General features: G+C 43.0%; 3 protein-coding genes across 4 annotated transcripts; all 3 read left to right on the top strand.

The window, feature by feature from the left end:
* The first annotated feature begins 324 nt into the window (after positions 1 to 324).
* On the top strand, positions 325 to 9,753 carry cp110 (centriolar coiled-coil protein 110). The gene is made up of 10 exons (XM_062564519.1): positions 325 to 783; positions 1,078 to 1,209; positions 1,573 to 3,931; positions 4,263 to 4,384; positions 6,072 to 6,173; positions 6,585 to 6,701; positions 6,808 to 6,909; positions 7,740 to 7,856; positions 8,364 to 8,446; positions 8,803 to 9,753. Exons 1-10 carry the CDS (start codon positions 652 to 654, stop codon positions 8,957 to 8,959), a joined length of 3,423 nt encoding a protein of 1,140 aa, XP_062420503.1. The 5' UTR covers positions 325 to 651; the 3' UTR covers positions 8,960 to 9,753.
* A 43-nt stretch (positions 9,754 to 9,796) lies between these two features.
* On the top strand, positions 9,797 to 13,969 carry sirt7 (sirtuin 7). The gene is made up of 10 exons (XM_037472725.2): positions 9,797 to 10,014; positions 10,178 to 10,315; positions 10,556 to 10,660; positions 10,731 to 10,801; positions 10,905 to 10,977; positions 11,064 to 11,162; positions 11,800 to 12,036; positions 12,185 to 12,265; positions 12,356 to 12,462; positions 12,703 to 13,969. Exons 1-10 carry the CDS (start codon positions 9,910 to 9,912, stop codon positions 12,908 to 12,910), a joined length of 1,224 nt encoding a protein of 407 aa, XP_037328622.1. The 5' UTR covers positions 9,797 to 9,909; the 3' UTR covers positions 12,911 to 13,969.
* A 1,490-nt stretch (positions 13,970 to 15,459) lies between these two features.
* pcyt2 (phosphate cytidylyltransferase 2, ethanolamine) lies at positions 15,460 to 23,000 on the top strand. 2 transcript variants are annotated; one of them, XM_037472747.2, is made up of 13 exons: positions 15,654 to 15,784; positions 17,254 to 17,353; positions 17,761 to 17,849; positions 18,129 to 18,290; positions 18,441 to 18,592; positions 18,920 to 18,961; positions 19,098 to 19,236; positions 19,340 to 19,422; positions 19,542 to 19,619; positions 20,102 to 20,167; positions 20,859 to 20,924; positions 21,218 to 21,306; positions 21,402 to 23,000. In XM_037472747.2, the coding sequence occupies exons 3-13, from the start codon at positions 17,768 to 17,770 to the stop codon at positions 21,520 to 21,522; spliced, it is 1,080 nt and encodes a 359-aa protein (XP_037328644.1). In that variant the 5' UTR covers positions 15,654 to 15,784; positions 17,254 to 17,353; positions 17,761 to 17,767; the 3' UTR covers positions 21,523 to 23,000. The 2 variants fall into 2 exon arrangements, with proteins under 2 accessions (XP_037328643.1, XP_037328644.1); XM_037472746.2 differs by lacking the exon at positions 17,254 to 17,353 and having other exon boundaries at positions 15,460 to 15,784; positions 21,402 to 22,999.
* The last annotated feature ends 151 nt before the right edge of the window (positions 23,001 to 23,151 follow it).

The raw sequence follows: 23,151 nt of genomic DNA, 5'->3' as shown, positions 1-23,151 counted from the left end.
CGCGTATTTAGCCACTCACGCCTACAGGTGGCAGTATCAAGTTATCAGCAGCTCTATTCGACCACAACCGGTCCGGATCTCGTGAAAACACGGAGCGCCATGAAAATATATTGCGTATCAAGGCACACTTTCACACAGTATTATTAAACCATAGAAGGCTGTTGTGCAGTTAATGTAATATTAATATTTTGAGGTGTGTGTTGTGGTTTAATTGGTCTATTCGTTGTTTGATTTGGTAAGTCCAGATCCGGGAATCCACTCCGGGTCTTTGAAGTGCTTCGCCGGTTTCCAAACTGTCACTTGAGTGTTGCTACGGGAGGAGAGGCGGGTAAAAATGTAAACAGATCCATTCTGATGGAGGTTCGTTCTGTTTGGTAGCTCGCTTGACTATCTTTTTGCCGTTTTATCATAAGTAAGTGTAAAGAGCTGCTCTTCTTTTTATTCTTTTATCGTTTCTACCTAGGCTTAAATATTACTCTACTGGTATTTTGTTGTTAAACGCTAGTAACCAACGACATGTAAACCGTTAGCTAGAGCTAGCGAGGGTTACAGCTCAACAGCTAATATTAGCAAACATTGATTAATCAAGGTATATTAAAGTTAGTTAGTCCTTAAACTTTACTAGTTACCTACCGTGCCCGATGCAACTTGATGGAGGCCTACGACGAGTTTGTGCAGCATCGCCTCTCCCATCTAAGGAGAAGTGAGGAGAAAGACAACAAACCTCCATCTCCAAACCTCCAAACCATCCGCTTCTATGGACGAGCAATCCTTCCTCCCCTGGTAAGACGTTAGTTTTATGATATTTCTCTTAACATAAACATGATTGTGAGTTTTAATATCAGCTTGCGACATGCAGAGACTCATTAACAATACCATTGCAATGTGAACGGTATACTTTGTCTCTTTGTTTTGAATTTTAGAACTGATGAGCAATTATTTATAAATTATTATAAATCTTTTATTTTTATTGAATCTTCATAGTTTGTTTCAGATTGTATTGTCTATATAGCTGCCATTTCTATCCCTGTTATTCAACGTGCTTGACATCTCATGTCTGCTTTCTGATGATAACAGCTCTCAGAGAAGCAGAGAGAGGAGATGCAGCGACACAGAGATGCAGCGCAGAGAGCTGCTGTCCCCAAGAGGAGGATGTGCAAGGAGGATTCAAGAATGGCCTTTGTTCAAACCATCCTACACAGTGTCCAGGTAATCTCAATCCAGACTTTTTAGCTATCCTCCTGTTCATGTATTTGTCTTGGTGTTTTGCTTTTGCCGACTTAGACCACTTGGTTCCGTACAAACATACACAAATTCTTCCGATAGTCATTGTCAGACATTGTTTTCTGTCATGTAATGTTATTCCATGTCTGCTTGATCTTACTCGAATGGGAAAACTCAATTTCTCCGATCTCATGATATTAGGTCAAATGAAATGGCGACAATCTTAAGCAAACACAGACATAGCACAAAATAGCATAGCACAAGGTCAACAAAAGCTTTAGGTCATAATATAAGTTGACTCATTAATTACTGTAATAAGATCTAATTGTTTCCTCTTGTGAATTACAGCTGAGGAAGACGCCAACACTAGAAGAGTTGCTTCATGAGTCTGAGATTAACACAAAATCTTCATGTTCCCATAACACTATTGATGCTGCAGAATCACAGTGCAGTTTATTCATAGGACCGAAGGATGGTCCTTTGCGTTCACCACCACCCGAAAGGAAAGAAAAGGATGGTGTTTCTCTTCCTCACTTGACATCAACAACATATAGTACCTTCTTTGCCACAGTGACACCTCAGCAAAGTGACCATGAAGGCTGCCTTATCGACCAACAGTATAGCCAGCAGGGATCACAGCCAATCCACCAGTCGGTATCCTCTGGTTATTTGACCCAGGAGAATGTTGAGAACATCACCAGTGTCTCTGGAAGGTTTGATGCAGAGAAAGAGAGCCATGGCTTTGGCTCGGCGGAGGACGCTTATAATAATAATATGAGTGGCTCGTTACTTCGCAACACATTAAACACGATCGCCAAGATGCCAGATATTATTAACTACCCGCCCATAGATGGAGAGGAATTGGAAAGGAGTGGATTGGAGTCATCCTTTTGTAATAACTTAATATATGTAAAAGACATTTGTTGCACCTCGTTCCAAGAGGATTCGGTGATGTGTGACTCTCCACTCGAAGAGAATTCTGACAGTGTTCATTTCGGCAGCCGAGAAGGTGGAGATAGCCTTTCCTTTAGTGTAGGGCTTGAAGTGGACAAAGATAACAATTTGAACACAATTGATGGCCCAGTCTCCTCATCAGAAAGCAGTCGCCTTGCAGACAATCTAGAGTTGTCACAGACATTAAGTGCTGATCGCAGTCCAACAACCGAGCTGCACATTGAGCACGACTCCACAGAATCGGAGCCTGTGGAATACAATCGTCTGAGGCTCCAGGCCTTGCTCAAGAAATCTCAGGAGTATCGGGGGCGCCAGCGGATGCTCAGGAACCAAGCCAAAAACACTAGAATTCAGGAGAGGGCCCAAGAACAGACAAGGGCAGAGGAGAGCCTCTCTGATAAAGAGAATGATGAGTTCCCTGGCAAAACCACTGTGACCACAGAGGGGAACAACACTAGAGAGAGGAGGGGCGCTTTTATCCCGTCTGTCGAAGCGTTGCCAAAGAAGTCTCGGAAAAAGGAGTACATAATTGATAGTGAGTTTTTTAGGGGAAGGGCTAACTTTAAATTTGAAAGCACAAATTTAACAGGAGATGAACATACTAAGGAAATCACTACTATTGAGGAGGAAACAATCTTCAAAAATACTCAGCTGAATGGTTCCCAAGAGGTCATAACAGAGCCTAAACAAATCCGCCCCGTTCTCCTTCAGGAACGTGCGTCAACTGAGACCTCGCCTATTCAGGAAGATTTTCACTTGGCCACCTGTCCCGTCGCTTTTTATAATGGTGTAGGGAAGTATCACAATATTCCAGCCCCTAATTTATGTATGAGTCCTGTGCACTGCAAGAGCAAAGGCAGTATCCAAGATGGAGAATTTCTCAATGTGGCCGAGGCCTCAAAGAAAGTTTTTGTGAATGAGACAGGTTCGATTGACGACTCAAAGGTTAAAGCAGTTCCGCCCACTCGGAATCTCATGGTTGAACCGGATAACACGAGCCCTTCAGCCAAGAATTCCCAGCACATGGATCAGCTCGAGTCCAACCTGTCCAGCCTGAAAGTACTGATCTTGGATCTGGAGTCCACGCTGACAGAAAACCTGGAGAAAAGTTACGAAGAGTGGCCAAGAAGACCGTCATCAGAAAAATTCAAGAAAATACAGGGAGATACGCGTCCTGAACTGAACCGTTGTGACACAGACGATGTTCCGCTCAACGTGCAGGTGAGAGAAACCGAGGCAGTTAACGTAAGCGAGCTGAGGATAGTCAAAACCTTAGCTACAGAGAGAGGAAAGGAGAAAGGGACATGGAAAGAAGAACTTGGAAAGAGTTGTGGACAACATGGGGGCAGTAGAAGGCCTCCTGTTAAATGCATCCTCTCTGCGACACAGCAGAGAGTTCCTGATGTATTCAGAACCACGGCTTGGCGTAACGCCTCGGTGCTTTCGGACTCCAGTAAGCGTCCAACAGAAAGCAGGAGTGGGGCAGCCGGGGAGAGTCAAGACTCTTCACAATCGCCATCCCTCAACCAGTCGTATGACGTGGAGGAACCGTCCGGCCTGTGGCTCCTTGACGGGTCAGGATCCGACATGGGTTTGGAAGGTCATCTCGTTCAGGACAAACACCTGACAACCGATACTGGGGGTGAGGGTCAGGGCGGGACGTCCAAGGTCAAACGGAGGCTGCTCATGCACATGACGGAAGAGACACGGGACAGGAGGGCGGACGCCAGCAGAGGAGCATGCACTCCGACGGGTAAGGCCAGGGCAATATCAGGGAGAGAGACCCTTATTAAGGTGCATACAGATTGAGAAATCTCTATGAATTATTGAATTTGGACGAATCAGGATTTAAACAATGAATAAATAACTACAGTATGTCTGGGGCTGAACGTTCTTTGCTGTAGGCCTTATTTGGATAGTATTGTAAAAACATAGAAAAGATGAACTAGATATATAAATAAATTGGCTCACAACCCAGCACCGTGTCCTCAAAGACACAAACATTCTGCTGTATTTGTCCAGATATTCTTCATTTCTTCTACATATTGTGGGACCACATTTTACCTGTATAATTCTGCCTGCAGTGACGTGGTACGAAGGCCATGGCCGTCAAGAAAACAAGCAGGAAGAACTGAAGAGGGCCCACGCTGCTCAAGTCCGAGCCCTACAGGAGGAGCACCAGAGACAACAAGAAGAACTCTTGCAGGTGAGACAGAAATACATCACAATATGATACATAACCAGTTAATATCAAACACATGAAAGCTTCCATAATAGTATTGTCGAAGTCGGTATATTCCCAATTCTTTTTTTTTTGCTAGTGGGAGAGATCCAACATTTTTTATGAATCCATTTATTTATTCAATTTTTAATTTTTAAATGAAGTACCTCAACTATCTACTATCAGATTTTGCTTGTCGAGCCTCATATAGCTGATCCAGCTCTGAGCCCTTTCTCCAGTCGTGTCAACAATCCCACACACACATCTTGCTGCCATAAATACTTACTAGCACACACAAATCTGCAGGTCTTAAAGTGTTAAATTAAGTCACTTTTCATTCATTAAAGTCTTAAATATTAGACTCTTACATTAGTATTATATGTATGTATTTATGTGGTTACAGCCTGCAGGCTTTAATGATTTATTACATTCTAAAAACTATTTTTATATACTATAAAAAAAAAAAGTACTTACTTTTCCTTTTCCTAATTTTCCTTGCCGGTGACAGTCTTTGGCCAGTATAACCATAAAAGACGAGAACACATTCTGTTTGGTATCAAAAAGTCAAAATTCTTTCATTTGATTAACGCTGCAGATGCACTAAAAATAGTTCCCAATAAATAGAGTCTCTACCTCAGTTTGTGTAACTAACTAAAGATAAGAGCTGGTACAAAGTTATACCTTTTACCATGTTTCAAACTTGGTCATGTTGATGCTTCCTCCATCCCATTGGCCCGCTTCTTGCATTAAGTTGCATTACCTGTTGCTGTACAGATCCAGCAGCGTGTCATTCCTGTCACCCCCCAAAAAAGTGTTTCTATAAAAGAGAATAAGCTAGTGGATTCACTAAGCTGTGATATACCATTGACCCTAAATGCTCAGCAGAAACCAGACACAGGCCCTTGAAAGGCTCTGGCACTGCTCCATAGGTGGACACACACACGCTGTTGCCCTACCTGTTGGAGCGTGCTTGTGGAGCCCGCAGGTCGTGGGAAGACTACAGAAATCTGCTCATTACAAGAGACCTTCAGACTCTCCCCAGTAAAAAAAAACACAGGGATTCTTCCATAAATGTTTCATTACATCCCTAAGAGAGGAGCTGGCACCCCTCGCCTGTGTGTGTGTGTGTGTGTGTGTGTGTGTGTGTGTGTGTGTGTGTGTGTGTGTGTGTGTGTGTGTGTGTGTGTGTGTGTGTGTGTGTGTGTGTGTGTGTGTGTGTGTGTGTGTGTGTGTGTGTGTGTGTGTGTGTGCGTGCGTGCAAGACTTCAAGGACGCCTGCTGCTCTCTGGCAGCCGGTTCTTGTTTCTGCAGCTTGTGTCTGTATTTGTTCTTGGCCAGTGTCCTTGGCCTATTAATCACAGTCTCCGTTTAATTTATGTGTCAATACAACAATATAATTAACATAACTCTTTAATAACAAAAAGACTTCTTTTCGACTCCCCTCTGTTCCTCCATCATTGGCGGTGCGTTGAGAGAGCGAGCTGGACCCCTCTGGTGGAGGTTCGAGGGGACCGAGGGAATTGACACAGAAACAGAAAGGATAATTTGTTCAATTCATGAGCGTCTGTGGTTAAGTGCCAGATCGTCCCGTTGAGTGCCACCGCTAATGGTCTTCCCTCCATTCTCATGTATCTTTCTGCTCTCTCTCTCTCTCGCTCTCTCTCTCTCCCAGGCATTGGCAGTGCGTTACCGTCTCCTCCAGAGCGTGTCCTCTCCTTGCTCCATGTCAAGCTCACATGTTGGAGACACGTTGACCTCTTCTACTGTCACTCGGGTATCACTATCCCATTTGTAGATTTGTTTTTTAGTTTTTACTTCATTCATCAGCAGTCAGCTGCCACACTCAGTTGAAACAAATATGTCTTCCTTCTCAATCGTCATCAGTAACTCCTCCCATATGCACTGGGGAGCAGCAGATCATCGTTGTTCAACAACGTCGTCGCTCCAATGCAACATCTTTAGAATCAACAAGTGAAGCATTGTTATTCTGCGTATTATTTCCAATTACAACGATCCCATTGCGTTGATGGGCTGAACAGATGCCAACCAAACGACCTTGAGAATCTGCGTTGGAAATTAATTGGTTGTCATTGATGAAATTAGAATTCTCCTCTCAGTTCCCCTCTGGTCCTCATTATTCACCCCTCTCATCACTCCTTTCTCTGCTCTTCCTCCTCTTCCTCAGTCGTCCGGCCCATCCTCAGCGCACCACCACCCCCTGCTGTTAGCAGCTGTCAAAGGCTTCCTGGCTCGCAGGCTTCTGAAGACTGAGAGAGTGGCGCAGCTGGTGCGCACTATCAGGGTGAGCAGAAACAGCGGTGTCATGTCTCTCTCATAGCATAGACAAAAACAGATTGTATACAGATCACAACTGTGTGTGTGTATGTGTGTGTGTGTCGGGCATCTAGGACACACATCAGTTCCTCTTGGCCCTCCAGCAGCGGAGCCCTGGCAGAGGAGAGTTTTCTAGCAGACAGGATCTTTTATTGCAGGAGAGAGTCACTCTGCAGGTATTGAAGCAAACACACGTTGCAAACATCTGTTAACCTTTTTACTCTGCTCCGCCTTGCTGCCAAATGAGCCATTACTCTTTTAATTTGCACTTCCTCCAGCAGATACTATAATTACGCTCATTCACTCAAGCCTTTGTCTGCTGTGTAATTGTTTCCCCGTCCAGCTGCGCGCTTACACTTTCCTATTTGACTCCATTGAAGACTCCTAATACTCATTTGACTTTCCAGTTGCTGATGACCACATATTGTATCTTTGTATTTATGTTCATATTTATTTTCACTCTACAACCAGGGTAAACCATAGTGATCGGAGTTCCACCCACATTTGCATTGAGTGGACGGGATTAGGATAAAACATGAGTTAACAAAGAGAAAGGAGTGATGAATAACACTAATGGTGGCTCCATGCTATTTGGATGTCAATGTGTTAAGGATTGCTCTTCGGCTACCTTCCCGAAACTAGGAACGCAACCTTGGATAAGGGGTAACAAAATAGACTGTGCTCTGTTATAAATGGTGACAAGTCGAGAATCTTAAGGTAACCCATGGCTACAAGCCAGCATGCCAAAATACCAAGACTCAGAAACCAAAACATTTGCTGGAACAAAGCCACGATGAAAGATATTATTTACACCTCAAAATGTTTCCTGCTCATCAGGTTTTTTTTCAGCTCTCAGTGTTTTTCCATTTGTCTGATGTTAAATCTCTACTTTGAGGATGGACTTAAACATGGAATTATTCAGATGCCTTAAATTGATGTGCCTAATTCACTGCCACCAAAAACTGTCTGCAAAAACTGTCTGTTGTGTAATTGTTTCCCCGTCCAGCTGCGCGCTGCACGTTACGAGGTCCACGACATCTTCTTCAGCCTGTCAGCCGTGGAGAGGATGCAGCTGATCCGCTGGGACAGAGAGCTGGCCAAGGAGAGAGAACAGAGAAGACAGGTAACCTTTACACATGAAGAAGAAATCATAGAGAGCGGGGGAGTACTGGTTTCTCACTGTGCATGGTGAAGCAATTGAAAATAATACGCCCAACAAATGACACCAGAGGAATTATGTGTGAGGATAATCTTGAGGTAGAAAGATTAGTTCTAATTGTTACATTTGGACACAGGCGTCACACAGCCAGATGTGTGATTTTGCTCTGCTGGGCCAAACGATACTACTTAAGACACATCAGAAGTTTAATAGGTCTAATTATCCAAATTCAGAATACCATTATGGTTTAGGACTGTCCACACCTTTATGATGAGTGTGTTAATATTGCTGCTTTATTTTCCCAGTGCACTACCGATAGCGTTGAGCTCCTTTGTTAAAGTACACAGAGAGGACTGAAGAATGAATTATTTCTGTTTTAATGTATGCTTCCTATCCATTGATACACATTGGTAGTATTATAATAAACCCTGTGCATAGTGCAGGGAGTAATTGTGTCTGTGTGTTTTTTAGAGTGGGCACACAGGCCATCCCAGAGGAAAAAGTTCTCTGTCAACTGCAACGCAAAAATCCCTGGAGAGAAAGAGAGGAAGGATGTGAGTTCTCACAGGATCAGTTCTGTTTTCTTACCTTTACTCTGATGAAGACAAAACATGCTTTTATTTTGAATTCTTAGTTCTTAGACCTGATTAAAGGTTACCATAAGCTTATGCTCCAGTTCCCAGTACAGTATGAACTCATTCTATGAAAACATTCCTGATCAGCACCAGGTGTATAAGTAGATTTTGCACATATTGTTTTTATTTGATCAAACATGTTTTCAGAGGTGTTGCAGTAATGTTGTAAGCAAAGACTATTGAGCTCAAATATTTTATGTAAATATAAATCCTTCATTCCTAGCTTTTTTAATGAGCAGTCTTTTCGTCAATGGCTAAAATTATCTTCCCTGCAGGATGCAGAAAAAAGCAGCAGAAAGGCACGCAGGAGTTATGACAAAGGATGGACATAATTCTGGATTCTCTGCCCAGCAGCCGCCTGCAACCAAACAAGGAGAGTTCAGAGCAAATCCTCAGAGGGTCCCCAAGAGTTCTTACTCTAGACCCAGATGACACTTTCCTATTTGGCTCCATTGAAGACTCCTAATACTCATTTGACTTTCCAGTTGCTGATGACCACATACTGTATCTTTGTATTTATGTTCATATTTATTTTCACTCTACAACCAGGGTAAACCATAGTGATCGGAGTTCCACCCACATTCGCATTGAGTGGATGGGTTTAGGATAAAACATGAGTTAACAAAGAGAAAGGAGTGATGAATAACACTAATGGTGGCTCCATGCTATTTGGATGTCAATGTGTTAAGGATTGCTCTTCGGCTACCTTCTCGAAACTAGGAACGCAACCTTGGATAAGGGGTAACAAAATAGACTGCTCTGTTATAAATGGTGACAAGTCGAGAATCTTAAGGTAACCCATGGCTACAAGCCAGCATGCCAAAATACCAAGACTCAGAAACCAAAACATTTGCTGGAACAAAGCCACGATGAAAGATATTATTTACACCTCAAAATGTTTCCTGCTCATCAGGTTTTTTTTTCAGCTCTCAATGTTTTTCCATTTGTCTGAGGTTAAATCTCTACTTTGAGGATGGACTTAAACATGGAATTATTCAGATGCCTTAAATTGATGTGCCTAATTCACTGCCACCAAAAACTGTCCATCTCCAAATGTATTGGCCCATGTTAACTATGTACAACGGAAATTAACTGATTGTTTTTACATAAGTTTCAATATGCAGGTTCAGTTCTTGGTGTTACTGTGAGTCTGCTATATTTACACTGTTTATTTATTTTATATTTATTTGCGTGTCGTTGGTAATAAATGTTTCGGAACACTTGAAGGCTGCGCTTAATTTTAAACCGATGCAGACTCCGAACGACAGGGGGCGCTGCTGCCCGCGTGTCCTCATCTTCGCAGACCCGCCCCGTCGCTGCTCTCTCGCGTTACGTGCGGTGTTTTGAACCGTTCTGTACCCCCTCAGCTGACTTTAAACAGGATGGAAGAGGAGACAGACCCTGGCGTGTCTTCGCGGACGGAGAGGAAAGCGTTGGAAAAGGCCAAAATACTTCAACGCGAAAGCGACAGGAGGCTCGTTCGACTGGTAAGACGAGGCCACAACTCGGAGTAACTTTGTTTCTCCAAGCTAGCAGGCTGCGAGAAGCTAGCGGGTCCGGGGAGCAGCTCCTCACCCAGTGCGTGTAGGTGACTCGGGTTCCCCGGTAGGTGAGTCTGATTCAGGTTGTTGTCGGTCCCGTTAACTCAAGGTCGGAAGAGTCCTGAAGAAACCGGAGGCCGAGCGGTCGGAGGAGGAGGCTGCTGTGTTGCTGCTGCACGGAGAAACCGCGGAGGAGCTCTGCAAGAGACAAGTCCGCAGAAATGTGCTGAAGAGGAAGCAGGAGGAGGTGAGACTCACGCCACAGTTACTGTTGATTATTTTGCCAACTGTTACGGTGGGATTTCACCTGTAACCGTTTATTATAACCACACGGTGAAGGTTTGTTTCAGATGAATCTCCAAATCTAAGTAAGCCATTTAAGTCAAACGTATGCCACTGTAACTGAGAGAATGACACAGACTAGGAAAACAGACAGATTTGTATTGTTTTAACCCTGAAACATCTGTTTCCCCGGTATTATCCAAAGGTGTATGATGATGCGGATGAGCTGAAGAGTAAAGTCAAGCAGTTGGCTGCAGCAGTCGAAAAAGCAAAACACCTGGTGGTTTACACCGGAGCCGGTATTAGTACGGTACGCCTATCTCCGCATCTTCAGTTTCCTTTTAAAACTTTCACACCGCTGACAATGTCTTTCTATTCAGGCAGCATCCATTCCGGACTACAGGGGCCCCAATGGGGTGTGGACACAGCTACAGAAGGGCCGGACCATCAGGTGAAATTTGCAGCCGCTGCACTGCTGGTTTGGGCCCGTGCTTTCTGTTAAAGTGAACCAAACCCCACCTACTGTTGTTTCATCTGTTTCTCTTTACGCACAGTTCGTCTGATCTGAGTAAAGCTGAGCCGACTCTCACGCACATGTGCATTAGAATGCTTCATAAGGAAAACCTGGTATGTGAGCCCTAGATAAATGACTTGTGCTGGTAGCTGTTTTATTGGTGTCCACACATGCTGTTAGACTGTTTGTTTCTCTAAAGGTAAGGCATGTGGTTTCTCAAAATTGTGATGGACTTCACTTGCGAAGCGGTCTACCCAGACACGCCCTGTCTGAGCTCCACGGAAACATGTTTATTGAGGTGAGACACGTAGATACACAGACCATCTCCCATGCAGACTCACACACACACACACAGCTGTTGTTTTGGGGAGTCCAGATATTTGCAATGCTCTCTCCATTATTAGTAATCTACATGATTCAAAGTTAAAAAAGAACCTGCCTTTTTCTTTGCTTGGATCCGTACCGGCAATGTAAAGCATGGTCCAATTATTGATGCTTTGTTTGCTTTGGGCACACAAGCTGTCAAAATGCTCAGTAAAAAAAAATGTGACTGTGCTTCAATGAGTCAGGCTGAGCTGCTTTGGTGGCATTTTTTAGGTGCAGCACTCTTCTGATATGCTTTGGAACTTCACTATGTTGGAACTTTGCACTGTTTTCACCGATTTGACTTGATTTGTGACAAGGAGGGGAGACAAGCAGAGGATGAGCGAGCACAGGTTATTGCAAATGCTGCAGGTAGAATGAGAACACACTAAAGTAAATACTTATGACCACCTTCTCTTTCGTGATATTTATCAGAATATCTATATCCATTTAAAAACAATGCTTTGGAATTGTGCATGAAACTCCATTCTTGAGATTTTGGATTTCACACCGCCCTGGAAAACGGTCCAAATAAACTAAGTTCCCCCGACATGCTGTTTATTCCTCTCTAGGTGTGTACATCCTGTTCACCGGTGAGGGAGTATGTGCGTTTATTTGATGTGACGGAGCGGACATCGCTGCACCACCACGGGACAGGCCGCAGGTGCAGCCACTGCGGTGGTGAACTCAGCGACACCATAGTGCACTTTGGGGAACGTGGGACCCTCGAGCAACCTCTCAACTGGAAGGGAGCTTCTGAGGCTGCAGAGAAGGCAGATGTTATCCTCTGCTTAGGTTCCAGTCTTAAAGTACGTTTAAAAAAGAAATACATACTGTATACATTTGCATTCAATTATCTGCCAAAAATAGAGGTGTCAATTGTTATGTTTTCTGATTTATATTTGATTATTAGCTTGCTGCATCTTCACTCACTTGTGTTGCTTGTTGCTCGGCCAGGTGTTAAAGAAATACCCCTGTCTTTGGTGCATGAACAGACCAGGAAGCAAAAGGCCCAAACTCTACATTGTCAACCTCCAGGTACACTTATATTTGAAATTTTAGCTGGATAAGATGCTGATTGAGTTCTGTCGGTTCAAGTTCTAGTTCTGTGGCTGTGCTTTTGTCTAGTGGACACCAAAAGATGACCTGGCTGTGCTAAAAATTCATGGCAAGTGTGATGATGTCATGAGCCTCCTTATGGAGGAGCTGAAAATTCAAATTCCTGTGTTTGACCGGTAAGGATCATTTTTTTTAATGATGTAGTTACCCCCAATACAAACAAAATGTCATTATTATTATTATTATTGATTCCGTACAAATGTATACCCAACTTGGTATTCAAACTGGCTGTTCATCCAGTCCATCATTGACGCTTTACACAACACGTTGATTTAGGAATATTCCCATTGTAATTGAAACGATCCAGTCCAACGCTTTGACTCCAAGCTCAGTTTCCTTCATTCTGGTGTCATTAGGGCAAAGGATCCCATCTTCAGTCTTGCCACATCTCTGCTTCAAGAAGAGGTCAACAGCCACACTCGTGAGGTCATAGCTCCCCTTGATGTGCAGGAGGTCTGTTTACCTGGTTCTGGAGAGCAGGCAGAAGAAGCCACAGCTGTGCTGGGTGGCTGGTTTGGACGAGGCCAAGGCAAAGGAAGGAAGAAGAAGAAGAAAGCTGCGTAATAGATGTGATCAAGAATGTCTTTGAATACATGAAGTGTTTTGGTTGTGCTCTGTTAGAAGCGCTCCGCATTATCCCGCCACTGAGTGAGAAAACGTCCATTATTCTCCCGCCAAAAGGGAGGTTTCCTCCAAAGAACAGTTTCAAACCAAATCCTATAAAATCATCTATTTTCCACTGACCCTCTTTATGGTCAGTTTGTTTACACACTTGTAAAATCCAGCATGTTTGAGCACAAGCTGTATGTAAATGGACGTTCAAGTTCTGGTGTCTGTACTGAAAGTTACTACATATTTGCTCATTGCAAGGGAAATCTTTCAGTAGAACACAAGTTACTGAGCAAAGATGTCAAATGTTTCTAGAAGTGTTACGTATAGTAAAAATCATTTTTGTAGTCTATTTCAGACGTTTACAACGCAATGTCAAATGTACTTTTCTTTTGAAAAGTACATTTTAAAGGTTTTTGGGTTTATATGAATTATTTCCTGAACTCTATTCAACTCAGTCAACATTCATATCAGCTGTCGAGCATTCTCAGGTTTGCGGTTTAAGTAGCACAGCTGTTGTACCTCGGTTTACTGAAGTTGTTGAATTTGTTTACATTTTGCAAACCATGCAGAGATTCCTCTTGTCCTATTTTTATCTACAAAAATTTAAATTTAAATTTCTTTTTAATTTTACTAAAATGATCATTAGTTGTTTTGTGTCAAGTTAGTTAAATACGTTTGTATGAATATGTCTCAGGGAGATCTGGTGCTATTAATAACCTCATCGTACACATGTAATTTCTGTTTTTAAAGGCCAGTCTAGCAACAATGACCTGCTGTACAGCATCTTTTTTTAACTCAAAGTAGTGGTTAAAAAATTGAAAAACAGATCCCATGCTTTAATCGAATTTGTGTCTGGATCATGTGCTGTTTTGTTGTATTGGCCTTAACTTTGACAAGTGAGGTAATATCAGTAATACTATTCTGGAACACGGATGTCGGTTTAGCCAAGTGCTTATCCACTGACTGTAACAGTAGGAAAAGTAACAAAATAAAACTCCATGTCCCTTCTTACCATAATCTTTGGATTTGACCAAAGAAGTAGGTATTTAATCGCCATAAACGGCCAAGAACGTACCCAGAAGTTCAGTAACAATGAACCCGGTTCAGCGGTGTTGCTGTTTGGCCTCCGACTGCCAGGCGGTACCCTCACAGTTCACCAGACACCCACGTTGTCTTTGTGTGTGAGGGGAGCGCGGTCGTCCTCCAATCAGGGTTGGCGGTCCGATCCCAGGCCCGGATAACCTGCATGGCGATGTGTCCTTGGGCAAGACACTTAACCCCAGAATAGCTCCTGTATCTGTGACTACAGTGTGTGAATGTCTGAGGGGAAGGTGTGTGGGAGCTCCTGTCATCAGTGGGTGACTGATGTCACGGAGAGTTAAAGCGCTTTGAGTGGTCGGAAGACTAGAAAAGCACTATTAAAGTACAGTCCATTTACCATTCAGTCATTTCCTTCTTCATAATTACCTCTTGGCAGGTTCATAAAGGACAGGCCGGCTGGGCAAGGCTGTGTTATAACCCCCATGCGACAATGTCCTATTGTGTTACTTTTTTATTTTATTAAAAGTTTTTCAATTAATAAAAGTACATACATAGCTCACCAATATACATGTCTAATTCATAAATATACATTGGAAATACAAGGCAAAGGTAATAATTGGATGTTATGAATTCAGTTTGTCCCAGAAGAGCCTTGGGTCCCATCCAATGTTCTCTTCCTAAGTTCAATGAGAATAAGTTTCACCACCACCAGTGTCACCATGGCATACCTGGTACTCCAAAGTTTAAAGCATGAGATGCTAATGATGAAAAGGTTATTGACAATGAACAGACATTTTCTCATCCAACAGAGCATTCTACACAGATGTATAATTTAGTGTGAACTCCAAGGCCCTGGAGCACAGACCAAACCTCCTGAGCCCGGTAACAGTCTGAGCAGATGCTGCTGGCTTTCATCTCCATCATAGTAAATCATGCAACATTTCTTTGTTGTTACCAAGCTCACTAGAGGAAGAGCAACATCGCTTTTTAATTCATGCACTGCAATTATAAAACAAGTTATATACATTATATGACGATAGTATAGACTATGTATAGTATGACTAACGGACATTTGGACCAAGTGCTTGCCCCACATTTTGATCTGTGAAGGTCCTGCAGATATAGTTCTTCGCTCATTATGTAGTCTAAGCCAGTGGTTCTCAACTGGTCTGGCTCCAGGACCCACCCAGTTGAGAAACACTGGTCTAAGCGATCACAACGAAAAGGTATAGGCCGATAAGATTCAAACAAAAACGTGGATCAGTCCAAATATGGCGGGGTCGCTCGGACAGCCCCCCCCCCCCCCCCTCCATACATACAGTTCCGTCCCAGTGCTGAGTGCTGCGAAGTAAATTCTCAGAGCTTTGGAGATTGTACATAAATATAGTGTCTAGTTAAAATATACTTACTTGATTGCAACCCACAGAACCAATCCCACGCGTGAGTTTCCGATCACGTGACAGCGATGATTATGCAATCTGAACGATGGCGTACCGTGTGACGTAGTACCGGAGGCGTTGGCCGGTTACTGGTACTGTATTGGTACGCGAGGCGGAGGAAAGACGTCTTTTGAATCCGTAGAGAAACCGGAATCAAATCCTTTGAAACGTGCTTCACGTCTTGTGCAAACAAAGCCGCTGAGTATTTTAAACCGGTCGAAATGATCAGAAACGGTCACCACGCCACCAGCGACGGACAGGATGAGGCTGTTTGGAGTAAGCCGAGCGGGTCGGTGCGCAGCCCGGAGAAAAGAAAGCGGGTCGTCCGCTTGTGGTGTGACGGCTGGTGAGTCTCCGTGCACGCCTTCCTCTTACTCTCCGTTGCCGCTTTATCCAACTCTTTCTTCGCAATGTGTTTTGCTGTAAGTGGCCATTGGTCAACGCACGGGGATCAATGGGATGTGGTAGCATGCTAATGCTAGCTAGCTGCGTAGATGAACGTAGCAGGTGACAGGACGTTAAACTGTTTCCTCGTAAGCGTTTTAGTGAATACCTAAAGTTACTTTCTCTCTGAATGACACACGTGTTGTTAGTTCCACATGCAAATAACGTTTGAAATCCACTCCATCCTAGCTCAAACTAAATAAAACAACGCAGCGCTATTACACGTTTTTATCATTTGTAAACGGTAATGTTTCACTTATTGCCACTTGTTTTTGTGGCTCGGTGACGTGAGGCGAGTGATCCTCTCCCAGAGACTCTGTGAAACTCTACCTGGCTCATCTGTAAACCGTGGCTATTTAAGGCTGGGAAAGGACTCTGGGATGATCGTGGCGCGTTGTGTTGTTGTTGTGTGTCACGCTGGAGATGCCGGCCGTAAACACACAAACAAACCAACAACTGCTACAACCAGGAGGCGGGAGTTGAACGAGGACCTCCTGTGAACATGGATAACACGCACAAACAATAGCTGTCTGATATTATTTAGTTGTTACTGTTTTCTTAAACTGTAAAGTCTGCTGCTCCAAAGTCGTAAACGTGTCTTCGAGGTTTTAGTGTTTTTTATGCCCGATGGGTTTGACTTAAAACGGATCCGGGTAAATAATCTCGAGGTTACTCAAGGGTATTTATTCTGTCACTCCGCCACACATCTGATGGAGCCAACTCGGGAGTCACACGACATATTGTTATTTTAAACTCTACTCTCATCGACCAGCAGGGGGTCCCTGTTGTTGGAGGGGGGGCCCTACTGAGAGCAAGCATATATGCTACTAAAGATTCCAAAGTATAAGGAGAGGGACATAAAGATGATATATTATGTGCCTATTCATTTTGCAGCAGTTTGGTGTTAAATAAACACCCTGCCAGTTTTTATTGGGAAAAAGATGTTACCTAAACCAAGAGGAGCTCAATCTTATGTTGTAGATCAAACATGGATCTGCTTGTATCACTCTGAGGAAGAGATGTTATCAGAGGTCTACCTGATCCCGATCAGGTGAGGTGAGGTGAGGGAGGTGTGGGATTATTGTTAAGGGAATTCAGTGTAGCAGCTTGTGGTAATGTCATTACACAGGAGAGGTGTTTCCACTGGAAGTACCAGTCACAGATGAGGTGCAATCTGTTTGGAAATGAACGACAGATACAGCAGATACCGTACGACTGTTATCTAAATTTGCAAAAATGCGTATCGTGAACCCGTCCTTTCTAATGCATTATTTTAAACCGTGTGCTCTGCTCGTAACCTCCTGCTAGGGGGGCTGCTCAGACTGTGCTTGTATTGGACAGTCCTGAGCGAGAAGTGTTTTCATTCTGTAGGCATGAGGAGTTGCAGGGTTCCGGATCAGACGCACATTTTCATCAATGTCTGAACAAACGTGGCTGCAACTGAGGAGGAGAACTCCCATACCGCCCTTTGGTAATAAGGCAAGCCAGTACACAACAGAAGTTACTTGATGGCAGGAAACTTAAAACAAATATTAGCATGATGTCTCTGATCATTACCTTTCTCCCAGTAACCTTTATTTTTTCCCCTCACCGTGTTAAAATGCCAGTGTTGATTTAGGGAGCATGTTTTCAAAGCAAAGGCTACACCCACTTGGCTCTGGTTTGAAGGTTACTATAAAAATAGATCTGATATGTTGTTCTGATGTTAAACAACAGACCGGCAGGGGTTGTCCAGTTGGACCGGTCCTGCAAAGGTGGTTCTGAGAGAAATAAAAATAAAAAACATTGAATAACTGTTGTGGGCTGCTCGCTGAGATCTGTTATAGTAAATCTAGTTCTCGATGCTTATGACATTGTTGTCGCTTTCTGTGTCCGCAGCTATGACATGGTTCACTACGGCCACTCCAACCAGCTGCGACAGGCCAAGGCCATGGGAGATTACCTCATAGTCGGGGTGCATACTGATGGTGAGACTAAAATACACATTCTCATAGGAATATTTCTGTAAGGTACACTAAGTTACTATAACCCGGTTATAGTTCCACTGATTAAGTTTTCAATGGGACATTTCTTTAAATACTATATATCTATGGTTTAATAGTTTGAGTAGCACCAGAGGCTAAATATAACAGACATGCAGAAAGAAGATCTTCTGTATTTTAATAAAGCCGCAAGTCTGGGTCAACACAGATGCAAATTGGTGTGCAAATGGTGAATAATTGTTTACCTCTCATCCTCGCTTAAAGCTGAGATTTCCAAGCACAAGGGCCCTCCTGTCTTCACTCAAGAAGAACGCTACAAGATGGTCCGGGCCATCAAGTGGGTGGATGAGATGGTGGAAGGAGCCCCGTACGTCACCACCCTGGAGACTCTGGACAAGTACAACTGTGACTTCTGTGTGCACGGAGGTGAGCTGCTCTGTGACTGCCGTTTCCTGTCCCTGACCAACAGGAGGGCCATCCGTCATTTCTGTGTCCCAGTCCGACGCAGTTATGCACATGATGTGCGCCCAAGCCTCCAGAGGGGAGGACTAATGTCATTGTTTATATGTTTACTAGACGACATCACACTGACGGTGGATGGAAAGGACACGTATGAGGAGGTGAAGCGTGAAGGGCGCTACCGGGAGTGTAAACGGACACAGGGTGTCTCCACCACTGACCTGGTGGGACGAATGCTTCTCATGACCAAAGCCCATCATAGCAACATGGTGAGTTGATCTGTGTTTGTTCCTTATGGTTTTTAGCTACTGTTCAGGTGTGGAATCCACCAACTGAGGTTACAACCACAACACTATAAACTGTTATTTTGTATGTGATCAGGTTTTGTGTACTTCTAATGCTAGTTGTGACGTGTAGTTACATTCATATAGGGGTTGCATGTCAACTACATGTAACCACACTTTAACCCTTTTAACACAAATCTATAAATCTATAAATCCCCCTTCAGTGACCTTATGTTGGTGCACTCGTTATTTTGTGTATGAGCAATGGTTTGTTTTTGTTGGTCTTCATCTTTTCCTCTCCAATTTCTGCAGGATAACCCGGATTACCAGCAGCATACTGACAACTTTGGAAAAGTGAGTGACTTTTATTTTACTCTAATCATGTAAATAAATCCTGATTTATAAAAGATATCTGTGGAACACGTTTCTCTGTGTCAGACATCACTGGGCAAACTGTATTTTGAAACACAAATGTTGTGTTGTAATCAAGGGTCCTAAAGGCCATAGTCCATGGACCGGAGTGTCACAGTTCCTCCAAACGTCCCAAAAGATCATCCAGTTTGCCTCAGGAAAGGAGCCTCAGCCTGGAGACACCATCATCTACGTGGCAGGGGCATTTGACCTCTTCCGTATCCTCATTGTACACAAATAAACAAAATCGAGTTAATATTGTGTTATATGTGGTACATGTTTGTTGTTATTGTTGTTGCCTTGACCACAAATTCCTTGCAGATATTGGTCATGTTGACTTCTTAGAGATGGTCTACAAGCAGGCGGAGAGGCCTTACGTCATCGTGGGTCTGCACTTTGATCAGGTGCCGTTAACACTGAAGTATTCACACAATCAACCCCTCCCTGCTGTATCAAGTCTGAAGGCTATACACCCAAAAGCGTAAAAATGTAAAGTAGTAAAATATCGCTTCATTTTCCTCAGGAAGTGAATCGGTACAAGGGGAAGAACTATCCAATCATGAACATCCATGAGAGGACGTTGAGTGTTCTTGCCTGTCGGGTGAGTTTTCTCACAGACAGACAGACACACACACACACATATACACGGCTCTAAATGTTCAGTACAGTGGGAAGTATTTCTGGCCTGAATACTCACAGTGCGGCAGGCTGAACTTGGCTCTCTTCCCTTTTTTCCTGCTTGTCAGCTTTCAGTCCAGAACAAAGAATCTGCGTTGTGTATGTTTGTTTTTAAGTTAGACCAACATTACACAAAGCAAAGATGTTACACGCTCTTAAAAACAGCTAAAGTGCTCTGCCCTGCCATCAGTTGTACTCAGTGCCTGATGAATCAATTTGCCAGAATCAAGGCAGGGAACTGTAAAAACACCTTCACCCTTATGCTGTGTTGTATCCAAAAGGTGCTTGTCAGTTTTACTTTACATTTAAACTAACTGCACTAACTAATGTGAGACATTCATGGAAGGTTTAATCGTTCAGAAAAATGAACGTCCGTGTCTGTCTTTCTTCTCTCCATCCTCATAGTATGTGTCAGAGGTGGTGATCGGTGCTCCCTACGCAGTGGGCAAAGATCTGCTGGATCATTTTAAGGTGAGTTGCTTTTGTATGACTGTTATTTAGTTTTTTTCAGTTGCAAAACAAGTGTGAAGTTACCATATTAAGTACACTTGGCTTAAATTGCTTACAATTGAATAGTAACATGGATTTAAAAGAAATTTCAGCTGAATATGGGCCATGGGATTACTAAAAGCCTTGGACAGTATGAGACAGAATCATAGGTCACTGCATGTTTGCTGCATTTGATAGAATCCCCCTCAAAATAATTACTGTACTTTGTAAATAACAAAAGAAACACATTGCACCATGTGGCGCCCTCTAGTGGACAAATGTAAGTAAAGGCTCAATTTGAACTGACTTGGATCTAGCTAGTTAACAAGTCGTCATCACATTCCTCAGCAAGGATCCTATCGATTATCCGAGGGAGATTTCAAACTTTGTTTTTCTTCTAATGTTGATCCACAGTAAGAAAAGCCAGAGATAAATGATATATGATGATAAATGCTGCTCCATTTTGCCCAATTTGCTGATTTATATCAGTGACACACTACCTCCATACTGTTGCTCCCTAGAGTGCCCCTTCTAGTCTGGATAAGAAATGTGTGACTATAGCTGAATAGGTCTACCACTTCATGTGCAGTGTGATAAGGACATGCATGGTTAGTGTGAGAGAGCCGGTGACACATGTGGGGGGTTTACCTGATGTCTTTGTGTAATGGTACAGGTTGACCTGGTGTGTCATGGGAAGACGGAGGTGATCCCTGACAAAGACACGTCAGACCCCTACGCTGTGAGTACAGGGGCCTCTTGCCGTAAGGCAAGATGTAGAATCCACTATATTTGAGAGTTGGCCCACAACTGGTCTTATTCACACTGTGCAGTTAACAAACAAATAAGACAAATCCCACAAATGAATGTGAGATAAAATTATGTTCACGTTAAAGAAGCATGGATGCTCTCATTTGTCCGACTTACCATATATGCATTCACAAACTGGAAAACCTGGTCTCTGATCCAACCCATCATTAATGGTGAACTTTGATCTTTGTGTTGGTTTGACAGCTATTTGTGTTCTTCCCTCAGGAGCCTAAGAAAAGGGGGATATTCAGGACGATTGACAGTGCGAACAATCTCACCACTGATGACATCGTCAAGAGGATCATTGAAAACCGGTCAGCAATATTCATCTCCATTCAATTTCTCGCCGTTGAGATCGTTCTTTTCGTTTTCATCTCAAGTTTAATCATGTAACTTTGCATGTTCCCAGGCTGCAGTTTGAAGCTAGGAATCAGAAGAAGGAGGCCAAGGAGATGGCTGTGATCGAGGCAATGAAGAGGAGAGAGCAGCAGGAGCAGAGTGAAGATTCAGCTCAGGTTGCTCTCCAGTGAGACATCGTACCTGGTTCTGTGTCCGATTCACTCGTCCTGGTACACTCGGCTTTGAGAGGGCGGACTGAACTAACCCCACACGGACGGCCATGTCGGTCTGGACGCAGAATCCTGCTTTAAATGTTGGATGCACACGGCTTAGCTTCTCTCAGCAGACGGCTTCAGACTAAGCTGTCAGATCTGCCGTAAAAAGAGCAACGAATCCAAACTCACGCTACGCTTTAACCTGCAGATCCCTTTTAAAACTCATGTCCTCCACAGAGAACTTTTTACTTCATTTTTCTGACATGTAGTATTTTTGTTTTTGTAATCATACAGTATGTGTTCCGATTTACCTTTTAAAAGGGGTATGTTGATTTTGTAATACGCCATAGCTTTTCAGTTATGTTTTTAGATTTTAGTCTTTATGAAGCATCATCAGTAATATTGAATGTGGTCTATTTTTTTTCAATACACTGGGAAATATAGATTTAATCTATAGTTTCGAGAAATCACTTTGTTTTTATTCATCCTGGACAAACATAATTATTAGTATGTTAAGGAATCTGTGGAGTAGTGTTTTAATATTTAAATGTGGATTTGAATTACCTGATGGTGTGCGTGTTGAATGAGGTTAATGTGAGGGTTTGCACTGTAAATGATTGTAAATTCATGCCTCATTCCTACAGCTTTAACTAATTTAAGGGCTTTTTAATTATATGTTAAAAAAAACGTGGCACTACAGCTGTTGGTAAAGTCTCTCCTTGGTCGGCTGCTCAGTGCGATTTCAAAAACTAGTACGTCCTCTTGTCTCGTTCAAGTGAATCCAATAGCTTAATAAAGTGGCACCCAGTTCCCGGTCAAACTGCTTTGTGAATCGCCTTTCTTGTTGTCACATGGCGCAAATAACTCCAAGGTGAATTATAAACAGTGCGAGACTCTGACTATGGAATGAATAGATTTAGTGACTAGTTACTAAATAATAGATGGGAATTTCCACACCCGTTCAAACACTATATTGCAACTTCCCCTTTAAAGAATAAATGGTATTATGTCTACCATCTCTGATGTCTGTTTTACAGCATCATGTGTGCAGCCTGACGAGATCTTTGTTGGATCAGCACATCGTCACAGTTCACTGAGTTTGTGAAATGAGGCCACAGCCGCTGAGAAAATGCTAAATCCCATCGGTCCCGTCTCGTTTACTCTGCTCACAGATATGAACAAACCCTGCACACTGTCCCCTCATTACAAACACAAAGAGCCTTTAATCCTGCTGCATCCATTCACTCAGCTGAATGATACAGAAACATCAAGATCTCACTCTCCACATTCATTTGGTCCAACTTGTGTATTCTTTACATTGGTCTGCCATTTATTCGATGGAATAGTGGAGATTAGCAATTTAACAACCACTGGGGAAATGCTACTTTTTGTGCATTGTTTATTTGACTATTATTGGGCCAAAGAAAACAAACATTTAGGGGAAGAATAATAAACGATTTTTTTATTTATAATTTGGTCTTGTATTTAGTTTCTCAGAAGAAATACACATTTTTTGTAAATACACCTTTTTGTTAAACACCTCATGACTCATATACACCACTATCATCCGAAATGATTGACAACACCTGTGTGTGATTGCAAGGG

The sequence above is a fragment of the Pungitius pungitius genome, chromosome 9 (assembly GCF_949316345.1).
Source record: "Pungitius pungitius chromosome 9, fPunPun2.1, whole genome shotgun sequence".
In the NCBI taxonomy this organism is placed as follows: Eukaryota; Metazoa; Chordata; class Actinopteri; order Perciformes; family Gasterosteidae; genus Pungitius; species Pungitius pungitius.
Note: the sequence above shows the minus strand (reverse complement) of the source record. Positions and strands in the feature narration are given on the sequence as shown.